This window comes from Miniopterus schreibersii, assembly GCF_964146895.1.
Source record: "Miniopterus schreibersii genome assembly, chromosome: 14".
NCBI lineage: Eukaryota > Metazoa > Chordata > Mammalia > Chiroptera > Miniopteridae > Miniopterus > Miniopterus schreibersii.
In genome coordinates, this window is record NC_138114.1 from 36,888,848 (window position 1) to 36,910,624 (window position 21,777).

General features: G+C 38.5%; 1 protein-coding gene across 1 annotated transcript in view; it reads right to left on the reverse strand.

Moving 5' to 3' along the window:
* Positions 1-20,585, reverse strand: part of TM9SF3 (transmembrane 9 superfamily member 3) — a 46,823-nt gene extending 26,238 nt beyond the window's left edge. The window contains exons 1-5 of the mRNA XM_081157532.1: positions 20,293-20,585; positions 11,900-12,095; positions 5,998-6,120; positions 2,215-2,375; positions 689-766 (exon numbers count right to left, since the gene is read on the reverse strand). Coding sequence (XP_081013658.1) covers positions 689-766; positions 2,215-2,375; positions 5,998-6,120; positions 11,900-12,095; positions 20,293-20,388 — 654 coding nt within the window. The 5' untranslated portion in view covers positions 20,389-20,585. The remainder of the gene's footprint in view (positions 1-688; positions 767-2,214; positions 2,376-5,997; positions 6,121-11,899; positions 12,096-20,292) is intronic.
* Between the last annotated feature and the right edge of the window lie 1,192 nt (positions 20,586-21,777).

The window sequence follows — 21,777 nt, forward strand, 5'->3', positions numbered from 1 at the left end:
TTGCACCATTTCTTTGCTCCCTTTAGCAGCCAAACTTGCTCTGTCCAAATCCTCTCCTCCCATTCTGTTCAGATTTTGCCCCAAAACCACTTTGTCAAGCTCACCAATGAGCCTGGAGGAATCCAAGTCACGTTCAGAACCCATCTTAACTTGACCCATCAGCAACAATTCAGAACTGATCTCTCTACCCTTAATTATACACTTCCTTCTCTTGCCTTTCAGGAATACCATTCAATTTCTCCCGCCCCCGCTTTACTGGTATCTCCTCAGAGCCCTTCGCTGGTTTCTCTTTCCCCTGCGCCCCCCAACTTTTTCCTGCTCCCGGGGCTCAGTCCTTGGTCCTCTTCTAGTTCTACACGCCCTTCCCCAGTAACTGCATCCAGGCTCATAACTTTAAATACTAGCTGCGTGCCAATGGCTGCAAAGTTTGTATCTCTAGCCCAGACCTCTCTCCTGAACTCGATTGATATACCCAACTAGCTAGTCAGTATCTCTATTTGGATGTCCTAAACTGTACTCTGACCTTGCCCTCCAAACATCCTATCACCCTTATGATACTGAACTCATCAGTTAAATCTTTGAAATCCACAACCCTAGCACAGTGCCCTACATATGGCAGAAGCCCATTAATGTTTGTTAAAGTGACGGGAGCACATATTGAGTATCTTAAAATACACAATTTACCTACCCTGTGTTGAAAAAAGGATGGATCAAGATATTTGTCAAATCGATCTTCAAATTTTACATCTGACTTTTTCCACTTTACCTGAAAAAAAGTTTTTATTTGAAAACCAAGGCCAGTAAACAAATTAATAATCTGGTAGGGTGGGTGGAAGGGGAGAGATTAACCAAAGAATTTATATGCATATATGCACAACCCAAGGACACGGACAATAGTGTGGAGAGGGACTGGGGAGGGGGGTGGGACGGGGTGGAACAGGTCATTGGGGAGAAAAAGGGACATCTGTAATATTTTAAACAAAAATAAACAAACAAACAAATAAAATAATAATCTGGTAACAAAGCTGAGCAAAATCTGAAAATATTTACACATTTAGAATAAGAAATTAGAGAAATGGTGGAAAACTACTACCAATTTCAGAAGTTGAAAAATGTATGATAAACTAAGCAATTTTCCTCCCTGTGTAATAACAAAACTTAAAACTTTACTTAGAGGGATCATTTCAGTTTTGAAGAATTATTAACTATTGCTAACTTATATACTCTGACTTGAAAAATGTGGCAAGAACTCGATTAAACTGATTAAAATAAGAATCTGTACATCTTTATCTTTAGATTGCAATTGTATTATTACAATTATCAAATTTCTTCATTAGTTCAGTTATGCAAATATGACTTGCACTAGGCACATACACACAAAGCTTGAAAAACTTTCAAAACTGGCTACTAGCAACTGACTCATTCCAGTTACCAGGAAAAAAACAGGCAAAGAGAGAAGCTACCGCCTGGCCAGGTGTGGCTCAGTAGTTAAGCGTCGACCTAGGATCCAGGAGACTGTGGTTTGATTCCCAGTCAGGGCACATGCCCGGATTGCGGGCTTGATCCCCAGTTAGGGGCATGCAGGAGGCAGCCAATCAATGACACTCTCATCATTGATGTTTCTATCTCTCTCTCTCCCTTCCTCTCTCTGAAATCAATAGACATATTTTAAAAAAAAGAGAGAGAGAGAGAAGCTACCTACATTGGATTTCTCTTCTTTCCACTATTTTTAATCATAATGGAATAGAATTAACTTGGCAGTCGCAAAGGACTCTGACAAGCTCTTACTCTCAGCAGTATCTTATTCCAACTGATAGAGCAAAATATAGTAAACTAGACCCATCCAGTACTTTTCAAGAGAACAGCATCTCTATCTGCAACAGTAAAAAGGAAAGAGAACAAGGAACACTGCAACCTAAAAACATAACTATGAAAATACATGGCTAGGTTAACTAGCTGCCGTTATAATGGTAAACTTTGCTGTAGCAAACGGTAGGTCCTGCAAATGCATAATTGGTGTCTAATACTACAGACCTGAAGCAAATCCTCTCCCTGCTTTTAAGAGGCTTACTTACACATATTGAGGAAATACAGTTTTAATAATATTGTCATCCCATTTCAAGCTATATTTTCATTCACTAAGGTGAAAAACACTTAATTTTTGAAATTAGGTCACAAATACTTCTCCCTGTATACAATTATTTTAATACTTACTGAATATGACATCTGGATTTTAGTATTGGGAACCAATTTCACCTTTCCTTCACTAGTTAGATTAACATCAACAATTCGATTTCCATTAAACCCTATTTCAAGCTTTTTGTAGGTCCAAAGATAGTAATCTTCTCCATTTTCATCTGCTTCACCAACAATACCTACAAAAGAAATAACACTTTATAGAAGGTAATTTCACTTAATATTTAAAATACGCCCAAACTAAAAGGTCATAAAATGTTTTTCTGAAAAAGCACTATTACCATTATTCCTCATGGTTAGAACAAGGCAAAAGTGCAGGCTGGACTTCTACACTGTTAACTGCTTGGCAAATACAAACCATGATCACACCATGGTAAAAAAAAAAAAAAAGTGATGAACAATTCAGTGTAACTATCACTAATCTGATCCTCAATTAGTGCTTTATCATTAGTATCACCTTCACTGTAATAATTATCACCTTATCTGTGTATACCCCCAATAATTCAAAATTTCAGGGAAGTAATATTTCACCATCTGGCAAGGTTACCCATTTATCAGTGGTCAAACTAAAACTAAATGTGGTAAAACTTAGGTCTCCAGAGGCCTGGTCCAGTACTTTCCCTAATAACCTAGGACGTACCCATTCTCAGTAAGTGGCACATATGTGCATATGAGCATCAAAACTTAAAGTGCCTCCTTCTTTATTCCTCAAGTTCTGGGCCTATCCCTGGGAAGTCATTAAAATCAAAGGAGATCTGAAACCATAAAAATCCTAGCAGAAAACAGGCAGTAAGCTTTTTTGACCTCAGTCTTAGCAATATTTTTTTGGATATGTCTCCTCAGAAAAGGTCAAAAAAAGCAAAAATAAACAAATGGGGCCACACCAAATTAAAAAGCTTTTGCACAGCAAAAGAAACCATCAACAAAACAAAAAGGGGAGAAGATATGTGCAAATGGTTTATCTAATAAGGGGTAATTATCCAAAGTATATAAAGAACTCATACAACCAGATATCAAAAAACAAAAAAATCCAATTAAAAAATGAGCAGAAGACCTGAACAAACATTTTTCCAAAGAAGACATACAGATGGCCAACACGCACATCAATATCACTAATCAACGGGGAAATGCAAATCAAAACCACAAGATACCACCTCACATCTGTCAGAAAAGCTATTATCAAAAAGGCAAAAAATAAGTGTTGGTGAGAAGGTAAAGAAAAAGGAACCCTCATACACTGTTGGAGGAAATGTAAACTGGTGCTGCCACTATGAAAAACAGCATGAAGGTTCCTCAAAAAATTAAAAATAGAACTACCACACAACCCAGCAATTCCACTTCTGGGTACTTATTCAAAGAAAACAAAAAAACCTAACTCAAAAAGACATGCACCCCTATGTTCACTGCAGCATTACTTACAATAGCCAACATATAAAAACACCCTAAGTGTCCACTGCTAGATGAATGGATAAAGAAGAGGTGGTACATATATACAATGGAATATTACTCAGCCACATAAAAGAATGGAATCTTGCTATTTCCAACACCATAAATGGACCTGGAGAAGATTATGCTAAGTGAAATAAGTCAGACAGAGAAAGGCAAATACTGTACGATTTCACTTATATGTGAAATCTAAAAAACAAGACATGAACAAACAAAACAAAACAAGGACAGACTCATTGACACACAGAACAAACTGGTGGTTGCCAGAGGGGCAGGAGATGGGAATATGGGCAAAATAGGTGAAGGGACTTAAAGGGTACAAACTTCCACTTATAAAATAAGTCAGTCAAGGGAAAGAAGCAAACAGCATAGAGAATATAGTCAATAATACTGTAATAATAACTCTATTGGTGACAAAAGATAACTAGATTTATCATGGTGATCACTGCATAACATATATAAATATCCAATCACTATGTTGTACACCTGAAATGAATATAATATTGTAAGTCAATTATACTTCAGTAAAAAATGAAAGAAATGTTGAAGATAAGTGGTAATGAGGCAATAGTTTAAAATGATCACTTTGATCAAACTGGGATATTAGAAGGGGTAGACCCAAACAGTGTGAGGGCAATAGCGCAATAAGTGATAGTTGAGTATCTCTTATGCCCATATACTGTCAGCTATTTATCTAATGTTCCCTACCCAAGTCAGTAAACTTCAAAAGAGCCTTATGCTCTAAAAGTTAATCCTTAAGGCCTTCCCTCTATGAGCAACACATTTCATTAAAGTGTTATGGGGGAAAACAAAGATTATTTCTTATTAAGGATTATTTTTTATTAACTAAAGTTTTCTCTAATTGGTAAAATTCAAGAAATAGAGTTTTGTTTTGTTTGGGGTTGTAGAGAGATAATGAAACCCTTCTAATAATTAATTTCATCAAGGTTTATTTATCTATCTACTCTGAAAATTCTGGGGGTGGAGACACAATTATAGCAAGAAGCTATTCTCAAAGGGGCTTTTAAAAAAACTCTCAAACCTTTACCACAAGAAAAGCCAGGTAAAAAAAAAAAATTCTGATAAGGATTCTCATGGTTGTGACTTCTGGGACACCCAAAAGAATCTCCCCTAAATATGACAGAACCTGGAATCCCAGGGCTAAAGAAGATTTAAGGCAGGAAAACATAGTTGCCATTTTGTAAGGAGGCCCACAGAAATGACTGAAAGAAACCTAAGGTTCCAGACAAGAAACCCATAAGCAATGGAAAACACTAGGAGAGGAGCCTGCTCTCTCACCAATAAAAGGAAACCCAGACTAATGGGTTCTCCTGAACTACATGCTCAGAAATCATCAGAGAAATTTCAGCACATCTTCCTGCTACCCTCAGAGCTGATCACAGAAATGTCTGTGTTAATGTAATACTAATTACAGTCATTTATATGTAATGCTTACTATTTATATCTAATTAACATGCAACACAGTCATGATACATACAATTATATTTGAGATTAGCTTTCGTATAAATTTCATCTTAGTATCACACTAAACTCTGATCTTCTATGTTCAGTCTTTCAGTTTGTTTCTCATGAACATAGTAGTCTGCTAACAATTTTAAGAATCAGAGTATTAATTTTACATAAGAACAGGTGTCCAATTCCACCCCCCACCCAAAAAAGGCTAACAGAAAAACCACTGAGAGAAAAATGTGATCAAACATGCTGGCTATGATAGCTGGCTGTGTTTTGCACTTTAAATAACTTAATCAAGTCTAACACAAACAATGTTTGGACTATGCCACAGCTCTTCTCCATTAACAGGTATAAACAAACTAGACATAAAAAAATTAAACATAAAAAACTAAAGAGCTAAAACAAAAAATTTTTTAAAACATATAGAGTTTTGTAAAATAACACAGGAACTAGCAAAACAAGTCATTCAGGAACCTCTAAAACCCATACTACCACAGTTTCACATGAGACAAAACTGGAATAAAATTTCCAAGTCCTATTTGGTTCCTTTGATTGTATTTGACAGTGTAAGTCAAAATAAGATATGAGAAAAATAAGGGAAGGAGGAATGTTTCAGACTGTTCAAAGCACCTTTTAATCCCTTGAATATGAAAAGTTATACTGCATAAAGGTTATTATTTTGAGGGAGTTTTATGTAAGGTTCGGCAATGTCAAAAACCCTTCAAATAACGGGAACATAAAATTAGTATTGAAATCATTCTATGGAAAATAGTGAAAACACATTTACTGATTCAGTGTACAATCACCTTAACAGAGTCATTACATAAATCTTGTTTATTATGCAAATATTCCCAAACTTTAAATATAACATACAATACTTACCCCATATTGGTAAGTCATCTATGTACATCTGGTACCAGTAGTGATTTTTGATAGCATACACAAATGCATCTCTCTTTTCTTTATCTAAGTCAATTTCACAGTAAGTGGCTGGCATCACATCATCTGCATAAAATAAAAATTGCAAATTAACACACTGGTTTGCAAAGGCGTTACACGGAAAAATAACAGAAGAAAAAAGACAACAATTTCTGAGGTTAAAATTTCTGTTCATAATACTTGAGTCTAGGTGATAAATGGGGGGGTTCAGTACACAATTCTTTTTTGTGTATATTTAAAACTTTTTACAATAAAATAATTTTAATCATCCTTATTTTCAAAGATTATCTTACTAAGTGAAGAAATCATTCCTTACATAAAGAAAATTACACAAGAACATTTACAAAGTAACTATAAAATGAATAAATTGATTTAAAGAACAAAAATTTAAAAGCTTAAAATACTAGGAAAGTTTTCATTTATGTATACAAAAACTTAAGAATATGTTCTTAAACAGAGCTAACAATTTCTAGCTATAAGATCTCTGAGATAAATATTCATTTGAACATTCTTGGAAATGAAAGTTATTAGAAGCCACAGATTCTATTAGGAATCCCAGTGTCTTCATAATTAGCAAGATTAAAAAGCAAACCTCTATTTAGAAGGCAGCAGTGTTTATAAATTACCTGAAAGTTCCCTGGAAATGAGTCGCTTCTACTTTTGACTGCTTTAAAAAAAATAGTGCTATCATAATACTGTTCAGATGGTCTCTAACATAAGCCTTTCAAAAATGTGCTTATGATGATTAGTTTCTAAACAAACAGAAACCAAAAAAAACCCTTAAATATTCTAGATGTCCAACAAAAGGATTAAATTGTTTTTATATATTACTTAAGCAATTAGGAAAATTAAAAAAGAAAATCAATCTTAACAACAAAAAAGCACAGTTGTTTTTGTTTTTAAGTTTTCCTGTACTATAACACTGGTAATTCAGAACTTGAAACGCAATTTCCCTCAAGAAACAAGGTTAAATTTCTTAAATGTTGATTAAAACTTCTTAAACATAAATTGTAGCTGAACCATGATTAATAGCCATGTATAATATTATTTCTACGAGAAATAGCAATCTAACTCCCAGACACCAGCAACATGTCTCCCCAATCCTCAAAAGAGAACAGCTCTGCCTTATTACAGCTCAGCCCAGAGGGGATAGCCCAAGACACAATACCAAAGATGGCAGGAAACAATGAAGTCCCATGGAAGAAGAGGGAAATACTATTCTTAAAGTGGGAGAAGAAAACTGCCTTGTCTCTAACAATGGCTCCCACACAGATTTTCTTTCTACCCAGCCCTTTTAGGCAAGAAGGAATTTAGGCTTTCATAATGGCAAAAACTGAGGCTGAGCAGAGAAGGAAGGGAAGGTTAGGACAGAGATTGCTATAGATGGTTCCTACAGCAGGAGCTAAGAGAACTGGCAGCAAGAAGTCCCCAAATGAGGATTTCCATGGATTGTGTAATGCACAAAGAGCAGCATGCAACAGCTACCAAGGGGAGAGTGAAAACCAGAGGAAGGTCCAAGCTTGAGCAGCAACAGATGGCCAGTAGCTATGGGAGACCTCATAGCTACCTCCCTGCAGAGCCACCTAATTCCTTACAGTTACAACCAGACATTCACTGATAATTTTCATTAACAACTCAGTAGTTTTACATACAAAGATATGAATTTACCTATATAAAGCCTTTAAAAGATTCCTCCCTCATAGTCTTAAATTCAACTCTCTTTTCCCAAATTTCTATCATCCTCTCTCCCTATACTCTAGCCAAACTCAACTTGAAGTTCCCACACACCTTGTGCTCTCTTAGCCTCTGGACATTTTTGCTTGTGCTGTAAACTCCACCTGAAATGTTCATCCTAAAATCTTTCCCATTCCCCACACTCTCCCCTCCACAGAGTTATCCCTGACTCCCCAACCCTCACACCTCTCAACCCCACAACCTGCCCCTTTCTCTGAAGTCCCATGGCTTTCTCTCCATACCTCTCTATGGCACCTTGGCCTGTACCACTTATAATCTCTTCCAGTGTCTTAGCTCCTCAAAACAACCACCAGGTATTGAGAGCTATTTATAACTGATTATATCCTTTCTACCCCAAGTTATGCCTGTTTCAGTACCTTCATAAAGCAGGCACTAAAATAAAAAATGTTACCAAATTTTAAGAACATTTTCTTTTTATGCGGCAAAGGAAATCACTAAATATATTAAAGTATGCACATATACATGCATCTGTATGTGAATGGTGTGTGTATGTGTGTGTGTGTGTGTGTGTGTGTGTGTGTGTGTAAGGAGAAAATAAGCAGACTATTTCAAAAGGATTGAGAAAGAAGTCTTGAAAAGTATCTTTCACTGATGTAAAATCTAGAAATGTGGTGAAAGGAAAACCTTATCATGATGCCAGGCTATTAGAAGGGCCTTGGTTGGTCACAGTTTAATGAAATTCCTCTTGTAGGCATGTAGACAAATATAAACACCAGAAATAACTGAAGAGGCTGGCTGCTCAAGGGAAACAGCACTTCTCTCCAGAGGGAGTCACTTTAAAGAAAAGGAATGTAATGTGTCTGAATGTGCCAAATCATCAACCAGTATTCTATACACAACTGAAAACCAATCTGAAATATCCGTCACCATAAATCACTGCTTGAAAATTGTAATAGGGTATGCCTTTCTTAGATGAAATACACACCTATGAATTCTGAAGAGGATTCAATTAAGATTTTACCAATGGAAATACTTTTATAGGGAAAAAACAAAACCGAAGTTATAAAGTGACAAATGTTACTACTGATTTTTCAAACAGAGAGCAAGGGTAGATTCCAGAAGCTACATACCAATGAGTCTGTCATCAATTCCCAACAACGCTCCAGACTGATAGATGAATTGATAGTGAAAACATGAGAAAAGAATGTGATAATTATTTATGAGTTCTCTAAGAATATTTCATGCCTTACTTCGTTTACATTCTCTCTTGATATCATTACTAAATTGGAAAATCAGAAATACTCTACCTCAAATTCAGCAAAGTTTCTCATGAAGTCACTCTAGACAAATTTACAGAAAATAGGCAGAAACCTGAGTTTTAACCTGGGATCCACAACTTACTAGGTATGTGAATAAAAATAAGTCATTTAACCTCAAACAGAGATAACATATATGCTATCTCTTCCCCAGAGTTGTATTAAGGATTAAAAGTTCCAATACATTCAGTCTTAAGTTTCCTTGGGGCACACATTTCTTTAAGGATCCAATAATAGTATTATCTCCCTAGCTCCTGCAAAATGCATATTCACACAAAACTATGTGTACAATTTCAGAGGGCCCATAGAACCCTGAAGCCAGAGCTTCTGATTCAAGAGTCCAGCATTGTGTTGGAATGCAATAAGCACTCAAAAATTGCAAAATGAGCCCTGGCCAGCGTGGCACAGTGGTTCGAGGGTCGACACACAACAAAGGGTTTGATTCCAGGCCAGGGGCACATACCTGGGTTGCAGGTTCAATCCCCGCCCCAGCTGAGGCATGTGCAGGAGGCAACCAATCAATGTGTCTTTCTCGTATCAATGTTTCTCTCTCCCTCCCCCTTCCTCCCTTCCATTCTCTCTAAAAATCAATGGAAAAAATATCCTCTGGTGAGGATTAACAAAAAAATAAATTTAAAAATTGCAAAATAAAAATTTTTTAAAGGGGGCAAATAATTTCATCTCTGGGCCTCCCTAAGAGGAAATCAGATGACACAACCTCTAAGGTGTAGCCAACCTTTAAAATTCTATGATACTATAACCAGGAAACCTCATAAAACACTTTTCAAAGAATGATCAACTTTATCTTTGAACAGGGCAAGCAAGGGGCTACAGTAGAAAGAGAAATCTAATCAGCATTTACTACTTCATCAGGATCACTTAATTCAGCAGCTCCCTTAAGCTGCATATCCAAGCTGGAGGTGCAGTTTCTAATCATTACAAACTCCAATTCTCCAAGGAATAACACCTGGCCAATTCTTGTTCTTTTAATCTAAAGGTGCTTAGTCTGAAAGGAAAATAAATCCCACTTTGACAGTCCATGAAAACTGTCCCCCACATCTAAATAATCTTTCCACCTCAGCCTCAAAGAACTAATGAAAGAAAAAAGGTTAAGACAGCTGAATGAGTAAGTACTCTTCTCTAGTAAATAAGGGTAAGGATTTCAAAAAGTGATGAAATCTGTCCATTGTAGCAAAGGAGGACTCAGGTTTTTTGCCTATTCTCTCTCTGGTTCCTCTTAAATAACTAGAAATGTGTGCCAAATGTAGAAAAGGAGAAAGTATGTGAATAGATGTAGTATTGAGTTTCTCAAAGATCAGACATTCTTGTCTGTTTTCTCCTTATTTGTGATCAAATAGTTAAGTTATCCAATTAAATTAAAACACAAGCCTCAGGGCATGCTTACAATAATTCATAAAGCTATTAAGCTAGGTGACTGCGATTTAAATTTACGAGTTAATTTTATAATTAAGCCCCAAGGAATATAATGGGGAGGTGCAAAATATGTATACCTACTTTCAACAACAAAAAATATTCTAAAAAAAAGAATTTAACAAATCAAAGTTAAATATTATCTTTAATATATTACCCTTAAAATATCTCATTTCACATCATCTTCCCAAAAGTGCTAAAAATACTAGAAGCCAGTTACTATTCATTTTACACATGAGGCAATGAAGTAAAACTGGAGTAAATTTTACTGAAACCAATACAGTAAAAGAAATAGGATTAAAATTCAAAGCTCCTGATTACAGGATTCATGCTCTATTCAAAAATCAAGACACCTATTCTGCCCAGCCGGCATGGCTCAGCAGTTGAGCACTGACCTATGATCCAGGAGACTGAGGTTTGATTCCCAGTCAGGGTACATGCCCAGGTTTCTGGATCAATTCCCAGCAGGAGGGATGCAGGAGGCAGCCTATCAATGACTCTCTCTCATCACTGATGTTTTTAGCTTTCTTCCCCTCTCCCTTTCTCTTTCTAAAATCAATAAAAATATATATATTTTTTAAATCAAGACACCTAATCAGAGATCCTGCCAAAATTCAACTTTTCAAGCTTTTGCTCACAGAATTAAAAATGTCTATGCAGGAAATACATTCTGACAAACTTCACAGAGGAAAATAAAAAGCATAAACACATTCAAAGGACCTGATAAAATAGACACCTGAATAATAAATGAGGATCTTTTCCAATTTTATCATGTTTTTGACTTAAAATTTAAAACCACACTATCCAATAAGTATTGAGAGTATAAGTTAACACAGCACTTTTAAATACATTCTAAGCCAAAGGTACAAGTTTGAAATTGAGGATTTACACAAAATATTTAACTGTCCATACACCCCATTACATCCCCAAACCTCCAAAAATTACTCTACTATGAATCTATGACGGCTTTCCCCAACCACAGATGTCCAATCAATCACTAGAGGGTTTACTAGAATACACTTCTGAGAAAGAAATACAGTAGGAAAATATAATCTTATTAACAATTATTTAGTTATTTTATAAATACTCAAAATAAATCTTTGTTAGTTACTAATATAATTTTCTAAATACAGTACACTTAAGTTATAGGTTAAAACATTTCTTAGAGTCTAGAGCAGTGGTACTCAACTAAGGGCTATTAGCAACATCTGAAGACTTTGGTTGTCACAACTGGAGAATGCTACTGGCATCTAGTGGGTAGAAGAATCGAGGGACACTTCTACAATGTACAACACAGCCCCCCACATAAAGAATTATCTAGCTGCAATGTCAACAGATCCAAAGTTGAGAAACCCTGGTCTATACTCTAATTTGTATTAGAAAGGCTATTAAGGTTTACTTGCCTTTGAATTTAATATCCAGGCCACTAAATTCCAATTCAACTCCTTGAAGTGCTTCTCCCAGAGTTTCATGGTAATGACTGATACTTCTTTTTGACCCCACACAGAATGGAAGTGAAAAGTATTTATATGTCTCTTGGCGATTATGGTAGGGCCCAACAGTATTCATCCACAAGACAACTTCTTCTTTATCTTGATACTGAAACAAAAAAAGCAAAATATATATATATATTTTTAAATATAATTCAAATTAAGGGACTATTTGTTATTTGTTCTAAACAAAAGTGTACTGTATCTGTTTGGGAAGCTATAAAATAAAATACTAGAAGTTTATGATTAATGTCCACACCTTAAAAATGAAACTTGTTGAATTTTAAAATTATATCCTTTGATTGTGGTCTCAGGCAGATCCACCTTTTCCAAACTTTTTTTTACAGATGGTACTGTTTAAACAAAGTCCAATAACTCCTATGAATGTTTATAATTATTACTTATACTATCAAATAATGGTAAACCTAGAAGCAACCTGATTCGCCATGGTAGCACGACCAGGAAGGAGGAAACAAAGTCAACAGCTTATCTAAACCTCAGGTTAATCATTAGAAACTCCAAAAATCTGTTGCCGGCAAGCACAAACTAAATTTCATCTTTCTGATCTTTTCCATGCCACTGGTCAAAGGAAGAGAGAGGAGAAAAATGACTAAACAAGAGAAAGAGAAAAACATACTATGAAATTGCCACAGTCTATTCACATTATTGTTCTATCTTCCCCTTTATCAGCCTGAAAGACATGCATTATATTTATATTTCTTTGAATAAATAACTATGACTGTACCCATCAGTGAATACCACAGTGGAGTGTGGTCCAATAATTCTGGGTAGGTGACTTCACCTTTCCAGGGTCCAACTGGGGGATTTGTCAAAGATTTTTAAGATCTCAAGTTTAAATGTCCAAAGATTTTATGAAAAGCAATTATCCAAGTAATTTAAAAACTAGTAACCCCAATTAGCAATATAAAGTCAACACAGGATGCAATCTAAGTCAACTAATAGTACAGAAGTTAAATCACTGAATATTTACCGAGTGCCTACAAAATGCCAAACAGTAACTGTGTTTTTAAGTGAGGATACAGTTTTGAACAAAACATGTTCCCTGTTCTACCGGAGCTTAGAGCCTAAAGGGAAAGATGGACACTGAACAAGCAACTATAATCAGAGTGCTAAGAAGCATATAACAGAGGAAGCTATCTGACTAGCCCAACTACCAAATCCTTAGCTCCAATCCTCTATCTAAAATTAATAAACATTTTCAATCAAAATCCAACATCTCCAAAACCAAACTCATCCCACTCAAATCCACTCCTCCCAACTTTGTTTTTCCAATGGTACCACCATTCTCTCAGACATGGAGCTCCAACACCAAGTCCCTCTGCATTCCAAAAAACAGTGACTTGTCTACTCTTATCCAAAGCATCTGCCTCTTTTGATTCACAGCATCACCATCCCAGAACTGAGATCTAATCACTTATCTCCAAACATAATAAATATAAGACATCATCCGGGTCATCAAGGAAATAATGAACTATCTCACTTTTTGGTTACATAAGACATGTGCCAAGCAGAGTTAGGTGTTAAGGATATACAGATAAATTAAATACTGTCATTTCCTTTAAGAAGTTCACAATCCATAGAGAAGCCAGACAAGTAAATGATTAACAATGAAGACATAAGTGCTATAATTAAGATAATAAAGGACTATAGTAGCAACAGTAAAGGAATGATTAATTCTGCTTTGACAGAGAAGGGTCAGGATGAATAACAGTATAGAAAATCATAGACTATTTCAAGTGAATTCAGAAAAACAGCTTATAATCATCATGTATGAAGAAATGAATCCATACATCCCCATTCAGTTCCATCCAATGCTTATGGTCACACAGCACTAACCAATCAAGGTAATCCTTTCTGCTAAACATAATATGTATACAGTACAGGAATTCTCAAAACAGTGCTCTAAACCAATCACTATTCATTGACTGAATTGGTACTAGAACTGAAATCTGTTCTGTAGGCAGGAAGCTCTCCATAATATAATATATACAAGTATTTAATAAATGATGGAAAAACACTGGAAAAAGATGCTGAAATGTAAAGTTCCTTAGCAACTTACTAAAAGTGTGAAGCATGTGCACTGGCTGCAACAGTACCCTTTCAGAGAAATAAGGGGAGGTAACAAAATACATCCATTTAAGATTAGAATGCTGAACGAGAGGACCTATTAATGAGGACCTTGCCATTAATCCTGCTGAGAGTCTGCAAAAATGTTTAAACATAACTCATAAAAATAAGCACAAAAACACTTTCCCTATAAACCCTAATACTCATATTCCTTTAAAAAGACAAAAATTTGAATGAAGAAATGATTGCTAAAATAGGGCATTCATTTATTTTTGTACAAACTGAAATGTAGGACTGAAATAATTTAAGGGTCACAGTGTGTTCTAAATGACACATTCTGAAATCACTCATTTTAAACATTCATGAAACTTGTTAAGAGTAGAGTTGTGATGACATGATGCAAACTATAAGAAAATACATACCATTTTATAGTCTAGGATTTCTTCTGGGAAGAGGACTGAAAATAGTAATTTAAAATATATAGATATAGTGTATGTATATATGCAATATATTCACACATTCACACACATATATACACATGTAGGCACATACACACACACAGGTGAGAGTGAATATTAAAGCAAAAATGTTTCTTTTACATTGCTCTTTATGCAGATCATGATCAGATATGAACTTAAAATATTTACTTTTCATTGCAGTTCTTGAATGTCCCTAAGAATAAGCACTCCCAAGACAAGGCCAAACGAGAGCTCAAGAGAGAAAATGTGTCTTAGAATATCTTAAAATTAGACAATAGCAAAAGGAAGACTTCTCACAACTGTTGGGAGGAAAAAGCCTTTCCTTTCACTAAAACTGCTGAGAAAGTCCCTGAGCTCCCCAATTCCATGGGAAGAAAGCCACAGGTAAGACTCTTCCCTCCACCTGTGGAGTGCAACCAGAAGGGGAGGAAAAAAATCAAGGAAGCACAGCAGTGGATCGGGGGATCCCTGAGCATAGCTGTAATCCTCCCACGAGGCCTCCATGGGAAGCAGCCATCAGAGGCCTGTTCAGCCCACCTGCATTCATTCTCCATCTCACTGCCTTATTCACTTTCCAGCTCTCAGAAGAGATTCACTGTTACACACTCAACTCTGAGCTGTCAGCTCCAGCCACAATGACCTATGACACTGCCTTCCCTTCCTTTCCTGCTCCACCTTTTCTCTTATGCCATTCCCCCAAATCTATAACACCCTCCTCTCCACATAGCCAATTTCTACCTATCCTTCAGAACTGCTCAAATCCTTTCTCAAATCCTCCAATCCTCAGGTAAGACCTTAACAGACCAATCCCTAACTTGCATGATCTCACCATCATCAGCTAACACGTAATTAGCGCATACCATGTGCTAGGCATAGTTCTAAGGTCTTTACATGAACATTTAATCCTCTCAAAACTTTAAGACAGGTCCTACTATTTTCCCCATTTTACAAATGAAAACAAACCAAAGAACAGAGATGTTAAGTAATCTGGCCCAGATCATATAACTAGTACCCAGTTTACAACTTTAGGACTACATGCTAATCCCTACTCAGTTTCATTAACTAAAGAGCAAAACTTAGTGACGAAAATACGAAAAAAAGTACAGCTGTACAAAGCAACTAAAGACAGTACTGAACACTGACTGCTTTCCCATTTGAGCTTTTAATCTGCCCTAAAGAAAAAAACAAACACCTTCCTAAGAAGCTACTTGTGCTCTAATCTCTAGAAGTTACCAAAACTAGTAGGCCTCTCATATTTAAATACTGCTTATGTCCTCGGAAAGGAGAGACAGAAGTTTCCCTACTTGATAGAGATCATGGATTAATTTTTCTCAGAAAGAACACGTTAGGAGATAATGTTACTAATGTACTTACGTAAAATCTGAACAAAGAAATCAGAATTTATAGACAGGCAAAGGACTGAGGGCTCAGAATAAGCGCCCAAATGCCATCATTCTCATGGGATGAGTGTTTGCTTTAAAATAGGTATGTGAGGAAGCAAAATCCAGTCCTGAAGATGTTTCAGAGATCATAATTTCAATGCCTTTTATTTATTTTAAACACACAAATCAGAATTCAAATACAAATAAATCGGAAGGGTATTTTTAGGTAGTCTCTTGAGATAACTGCTCTCTCCCTCTCTCTCAAATAGCTTTGTACCTAAATAAACTTTCTATCATAGAGTACAGCTGAAAATAGGACAACGAATTATGCATTTCCTAAAATTAGATCTATATTAGAGCACTCACAAATTCACTTGTAGTAAACAGTTTATTCTCTTTATAAATCTTCACATAAGTTTTAAGAGTTCCTATACCCCCAACAGAGACAAAATCAAAAGGCTGCCATTTACCAAAGTAAATCGAACAAATCATTTCTGAAGACACTCAATGGTATAATAAGTGTTTATAGCAGAGTCTAAGAAGAGGTTATCCTAAACACAGATCAGGTCCTTCCAACATTACCTACCAGAGATATAGTGGGCCACAAAGAAATGGAATTTTAGCCTAGGTATGGCCCCTAAAACACAACAGGCATCCTTGAGACCACGTGTCTTAAGTGAACAATGGTCTGAGTTTGTTCACCGTGCTTTAAGCAACAGGGTTTCATGCTTCCAACATTGCATATTCTTGTTCCTAGTAACTCCCTAATTACTGAGGTCACTCAACAAGCACTAATTAAATACCATTTCTTGTGCTAAGCACAGAGCCTCAATATATAGCAGACAAAAATTTTAAAAATTGACTTTATGATCTTGAGAAAACAGAACCCATAAAAATTCAAGGCTACAGTACATATCATAAAATGCTTTAAGATTCCTGTGCCCTTGATTACTGTTTTTTGTTGTTGTTTGGTGCTGACATCTTTACAAAGCATTACTATGGAAATCATATGGACAAGACAGGTAGGAAAAAAAGCAAGGACAAGAGAGATCAGGAAGTTCAGATTCTTTGTGGCCTCCGGCCAGTCACTGGACCTCTTTCAAGCCATTAGGAAAATGAGTGTTGTTAGATACAATGGTCTCAAGTCTTTCCAGTTCTAAAATTCTGATTCTCAGTTTGAAATCTTTTTAATGGAGTCCTTTGGAATCTTAGGAGACATGGTAATCTAATTCTAGATGCTTCTAAATGCCCAGAGTTTCAGAAAACCAAAAACAGCATAAACCACATCCTGTATACCTTCCACTCATTCTAGAGTCTTTTATGACACTTCAATCACATATTAAAAGCCTGTCTTTCATGAAAGCGTTAGTTTTTATTTCAAACAACATCCTGTAATTCATGATTCAACCTTAAAAAAATGAAGGGAACACATCTTGACATACTCTAGATGTATGTATACTCTCAAAGTCCACAGCACATTTTCTTCTTATCATTCTTGTGAGAATATTCAAAGGGCTTTAGATAAATAAGCACATAAAAATACCATATAAGCCCAATGGTCATATAAGTCAAATCCTAATTCAGTAGGTAAAGTAAGAGAAATAAGGGGCTTTGTGGAACTGCATGAAGTAAGTGTTCCTTCTTAGAACCAGCTACATAATTTGTGGGAGCCAGTACAAAATAAAAATGCAGGGCTCCCTGCTCAAAAATTATTAAGAATCCCAAGATGGTGACAGCAAAGCATTAAACCTAGCAGTCCTTACGTGCTTACGTGGCTGCCCAGGTCATACTCCCATTAAGTCGGTCCTATCCCTTTTTAATGATAACGCAAACATTTTCTCAGTAACAACCCATTATGAAGCTAAAATTATCCAAACATTTCTTCAAGCACTTAAAAATACTATCAAGACAGAGAACTACTCAATTTAATACTAAGTGTTTTACTGTCCTGTTTTTAGCATAAAGGGCTGTAGAAGCATATCCTTTGAGAGTGTATAAGACTATTAATTCAAATTGCCTGAGTTCAAATTCTACCTTCTACTCCTACTGGCTGTGTGGCCTTGGGCAAGTAACTTAACCTCTCTGGCATTAGTTTCCTCATCTATAAAAAGGGCAAAAATCACTTACCTCACAAGGTTATTAATATATGTTTAAAATATGAGTTAATATATGTAAAGTACTTAGAACAATGCCCAGCACATATTGCTACAAAAATCCTTTTAGTTATTATTTTTAACTGGAAACCACCTAGGCAAACTTCAACTTTTGAAAACTGTTCTTTAATTAATAATTCAATTCCACAAGTATTTATTAAACACCTACTCAGCAACCTTCCCTTGGCAGTTTTTCTCCTTCAGTATCCTTCTTTCTTCACTGGCTACTTCTGCCTTCCTGGTGAAAAAAACATTCACTTAACCATGGCCTTTTCAGTGCTATTATCTGGCTAAGGTGAATGCCTAGCTCACAAAAAAATATTTTTAAGAAAGTAAAATATTTTGGCTAATAGCCAAAAATATATATGAATGACACTTAAATTTTATACTTATATCTTAATGCTATTCCTCCTATAACATTTTTGCTCTCTTAATAATAGTTATTAGTAGGTAACTGAGAACAGTCCAATGTAGACATGAATGAAATGGATTCCAAATTTTTTGTCCAGCAATTATGTCATACATATATTCTTCCAAAAGCCTTTTATCAAATATTTTACATTCAATTACTGATACAACAAATTAAAATGTTCCTGGCAATAAAATTTTAGTGAAATTAGTATTTACATTTTAAATATGTAAATTAATCTAAGGCCATTTTGTTCACCTCCAATTTTTGAAATTTTAATTGTTTTCCCTATTTATAGCAGTTCATTATAAAACAGATTAAAAAGTATACTATTACATATGCCTTTATGGTGAACTATACAGTTAAGAGAGGGTTCTGAGTTTTACACAGTAACTTTCCTTAAGTGTTTAAAAAATTGGAAAAATATTAGTAACCATACCATTGACTAAAAGGATGGCCATTGGAAATGAATAGTTCTTACATTTTGAGACAAGTTACATGACAGAACAAAAAATCGCTTTTTAACTGTTTAACCTCTGAACGAAGTTATCGTAAGGTGAAAAGTCAGAAATATAGCACAAAAACATGGTCAGGGATGTGAGATTTGTCTCTAAAAATATATACAGGTATGAAGTTTCTGGCTGTGATTGAGGGTAAAGTAGCCAAAAGTTTTGAGCTTTTATTAGGTGAAATAAGAGCCCAGCTAACTCAGGGAGTGGAGAAAAAAAAAGTCTGGTTGATTACAAATAAAACCTAAAGTAGGATGCACTGAATAAATAAGGACTGCTTCATTTCTTCACTTACAGGAATGACAGCAGACTCCGCCAAACCTTTTAGATTTAGTACACACACAACCTTTCATGCAAAATCATATCACTAATGAATTAAGGTATAAAACAATTACTCGCCAAGCAACCTGTCAATTTATATGACTTTCCTGACTTGCTTCTATCTACCATCCTAAAAACCTCCAAGTTACAGCCCGAAGTGAGTCACTTAAATAGTCGTTAAGATCCATGACAACTAAACAGCCAATGAACTTTAGGATAAATGCAAAAGGGGCTGCTCCAGGCAGACAAGACTGGGACACTGAAGATCCCTTACAGTCAGAAGCTGCCCTAGTTAGAGACCACTGGGATGGGGGCTTCATTTCTGGGCTGGAGAGGGAAAGGAATAAGTTACAGGAAAGGCTCGGGAGTGAGTGCGTGTAGGTTGAGTGCATGCACACGTGTAAGCTGCTCTTCACCCCAAGTTTATCATCTGTCGCCACGCCCGCGTTTCAGTCCGGTTAGGGCAGGAGGGGGGGAAATAAAGGCCGGTGAGGACGGAACGTGCCGGATATTTCCTGGTTGGGTATGACGGGTAATTGTGATGCATCCATCTTCCGCCGTGTCGTAGCCCCCAGCAGCCAGAGCGCCGCTCGCTTCCCGGGGGCCACTAGCCCCGAGTCTGGCGTGCCCGCGATCCCACACCCGCGGCGAAGTGAGCCCCGACCCTCGTCACGCTCCTTCCCCGGCCTCGGAAGCCCCCAGACCCAGGGGTGGGGCGCCATCTAGGTCCCGGGCGGAGGAGGAGGCCCAGGCACTCGGGCGCGGAGTCCCGTCCCGGGAGCGCACGGAAATGCCTCCTCCCAGCTCCCGGGGTTCCTGCTCCGCCAGGCCCAACCGGAAGGCGCCCTGGGGCGGCCGCCGGGCTCGACCCGGCCGCCGGGCTTTCCAGGCCGCGCCGGGCCCGCCGGGGCGGCGAGGCGGGGAGCAGGCCGGGGGCGGCCGTGTGGGCCGGGGACGCCTCTCACCGTGTGCTCGTGCTCGTCCGCCCGGGCCAGGGGCAGCAGTAGCAGCAACAGCGCGGCGGCCGCCGCCACGCCGGGAGCGCCCGGCAGCGGCCTCATCCTCCGCGCTCCCACCGGCCCGGCGCCCGCCCACCGACTCCTCCGCCGCCGCAACCGATTCGCATCCACCGGGCGCGGACAGACGCACGGGGCCCGGACTCAGCCGCTGCCTCCTCGGCGCCGCCGCCGACACCGCCCGCTCCGTAGCCTCCCCCGCCCCCCGGCGCCTCCTCTGCCTCTTCCTCTGACTCAGCCACGTCATCCGGCCACCCGGGCACACGCCGGAAGTGCCGTGTGACGCGAGGTCGCAACCGCCGCCGGCCGCCCCGCCCGCACGCGTGAGCCCGCGGCTGCGCGCCGCGCCGCAAGGTCCCCTGGCGGGACCGGCCGGCCCCCGGGCCCCGCTGCCCCGGCGCGGACGGGCTCGGCCGCGGCGTGGGTGACTCGGCCCGAGCCGCTGCGGGCGCGTCCCGGCGCCCCGAGAGGTGTGACCTTGGCCTCAGCGCTCCCTTTGCCGGCCCCGTTTCCCCGGGCTGTGGAATGGGGTCTGACCTGCCGCCTCTCGAGCTTGGGGGTCAGCTCAGGTAACCCTTCGCCGGCACTGTGGCCGTGTGGGAATCACGAGGTCATATAATCATCGTATGGGAGGTGGTTAAATTGGTACAGGGTGAATACGTGCTCTAAAATACCCGCTCCTTATTGGGCCCCTACTACTCGATCTTGTTGAAATTCTTGCTCACTTATTATTGTTGGTCTCCTGCCCACGGACCTAAATGCCTCCTGGAATCTAAGCTCCTCCCCAAGCGGAGATGCAGTCCACGGCCGTGTCCTGTGCCTGGGACAGGACCAGTCTCACAGCAGGAGCTCCGAAGATGCCTGTCAGATGAGCCTGCCCGTCCGGCACCCCAGGCGCCGTCCTCCAGCCCAGAGTCGGGGACCTGTCGTCGGATTGTCTGTGCCCCTCAGCCATCAGCAGCCAACAGCCCCAGCGCCAGGTCTCTTAGAAATGTCTCAATAGTTCACTTTTTCTCTTTCCTCTGCCGGGAACAGCCGATCTCTGTCTCCCTGTACATCCTGACAGTCTCCGGCAGGACCCTGCCACCATCTCCAGCAGGTGCCAGAGTGATCTTTCTAAATTAGAAAGAAACACCCCTTGAGTGTTGTTTAAACAAGTCATGGAATCACAGCTACTGATTCTCATCTTCCAGAAACCATTCTGAGCCCATTCTGTGCTGACTCATTTAATCCTCACAAAAACCTACGCGACAGGTGCGATTAGCATGTTCATTTTACAGATATGAGGACAGGCAGAGAGGCGAAGTGGCTTGTGAAAGACCAAACCCAAGCGGCCGGTGCCAGAGTCGGTCTGTCTTATTACTAATGGATTACCGTCCATACAGCCATTTTAAAAAATGAAATAGCCCTATGTGTCCTGGCATGGAATGATAT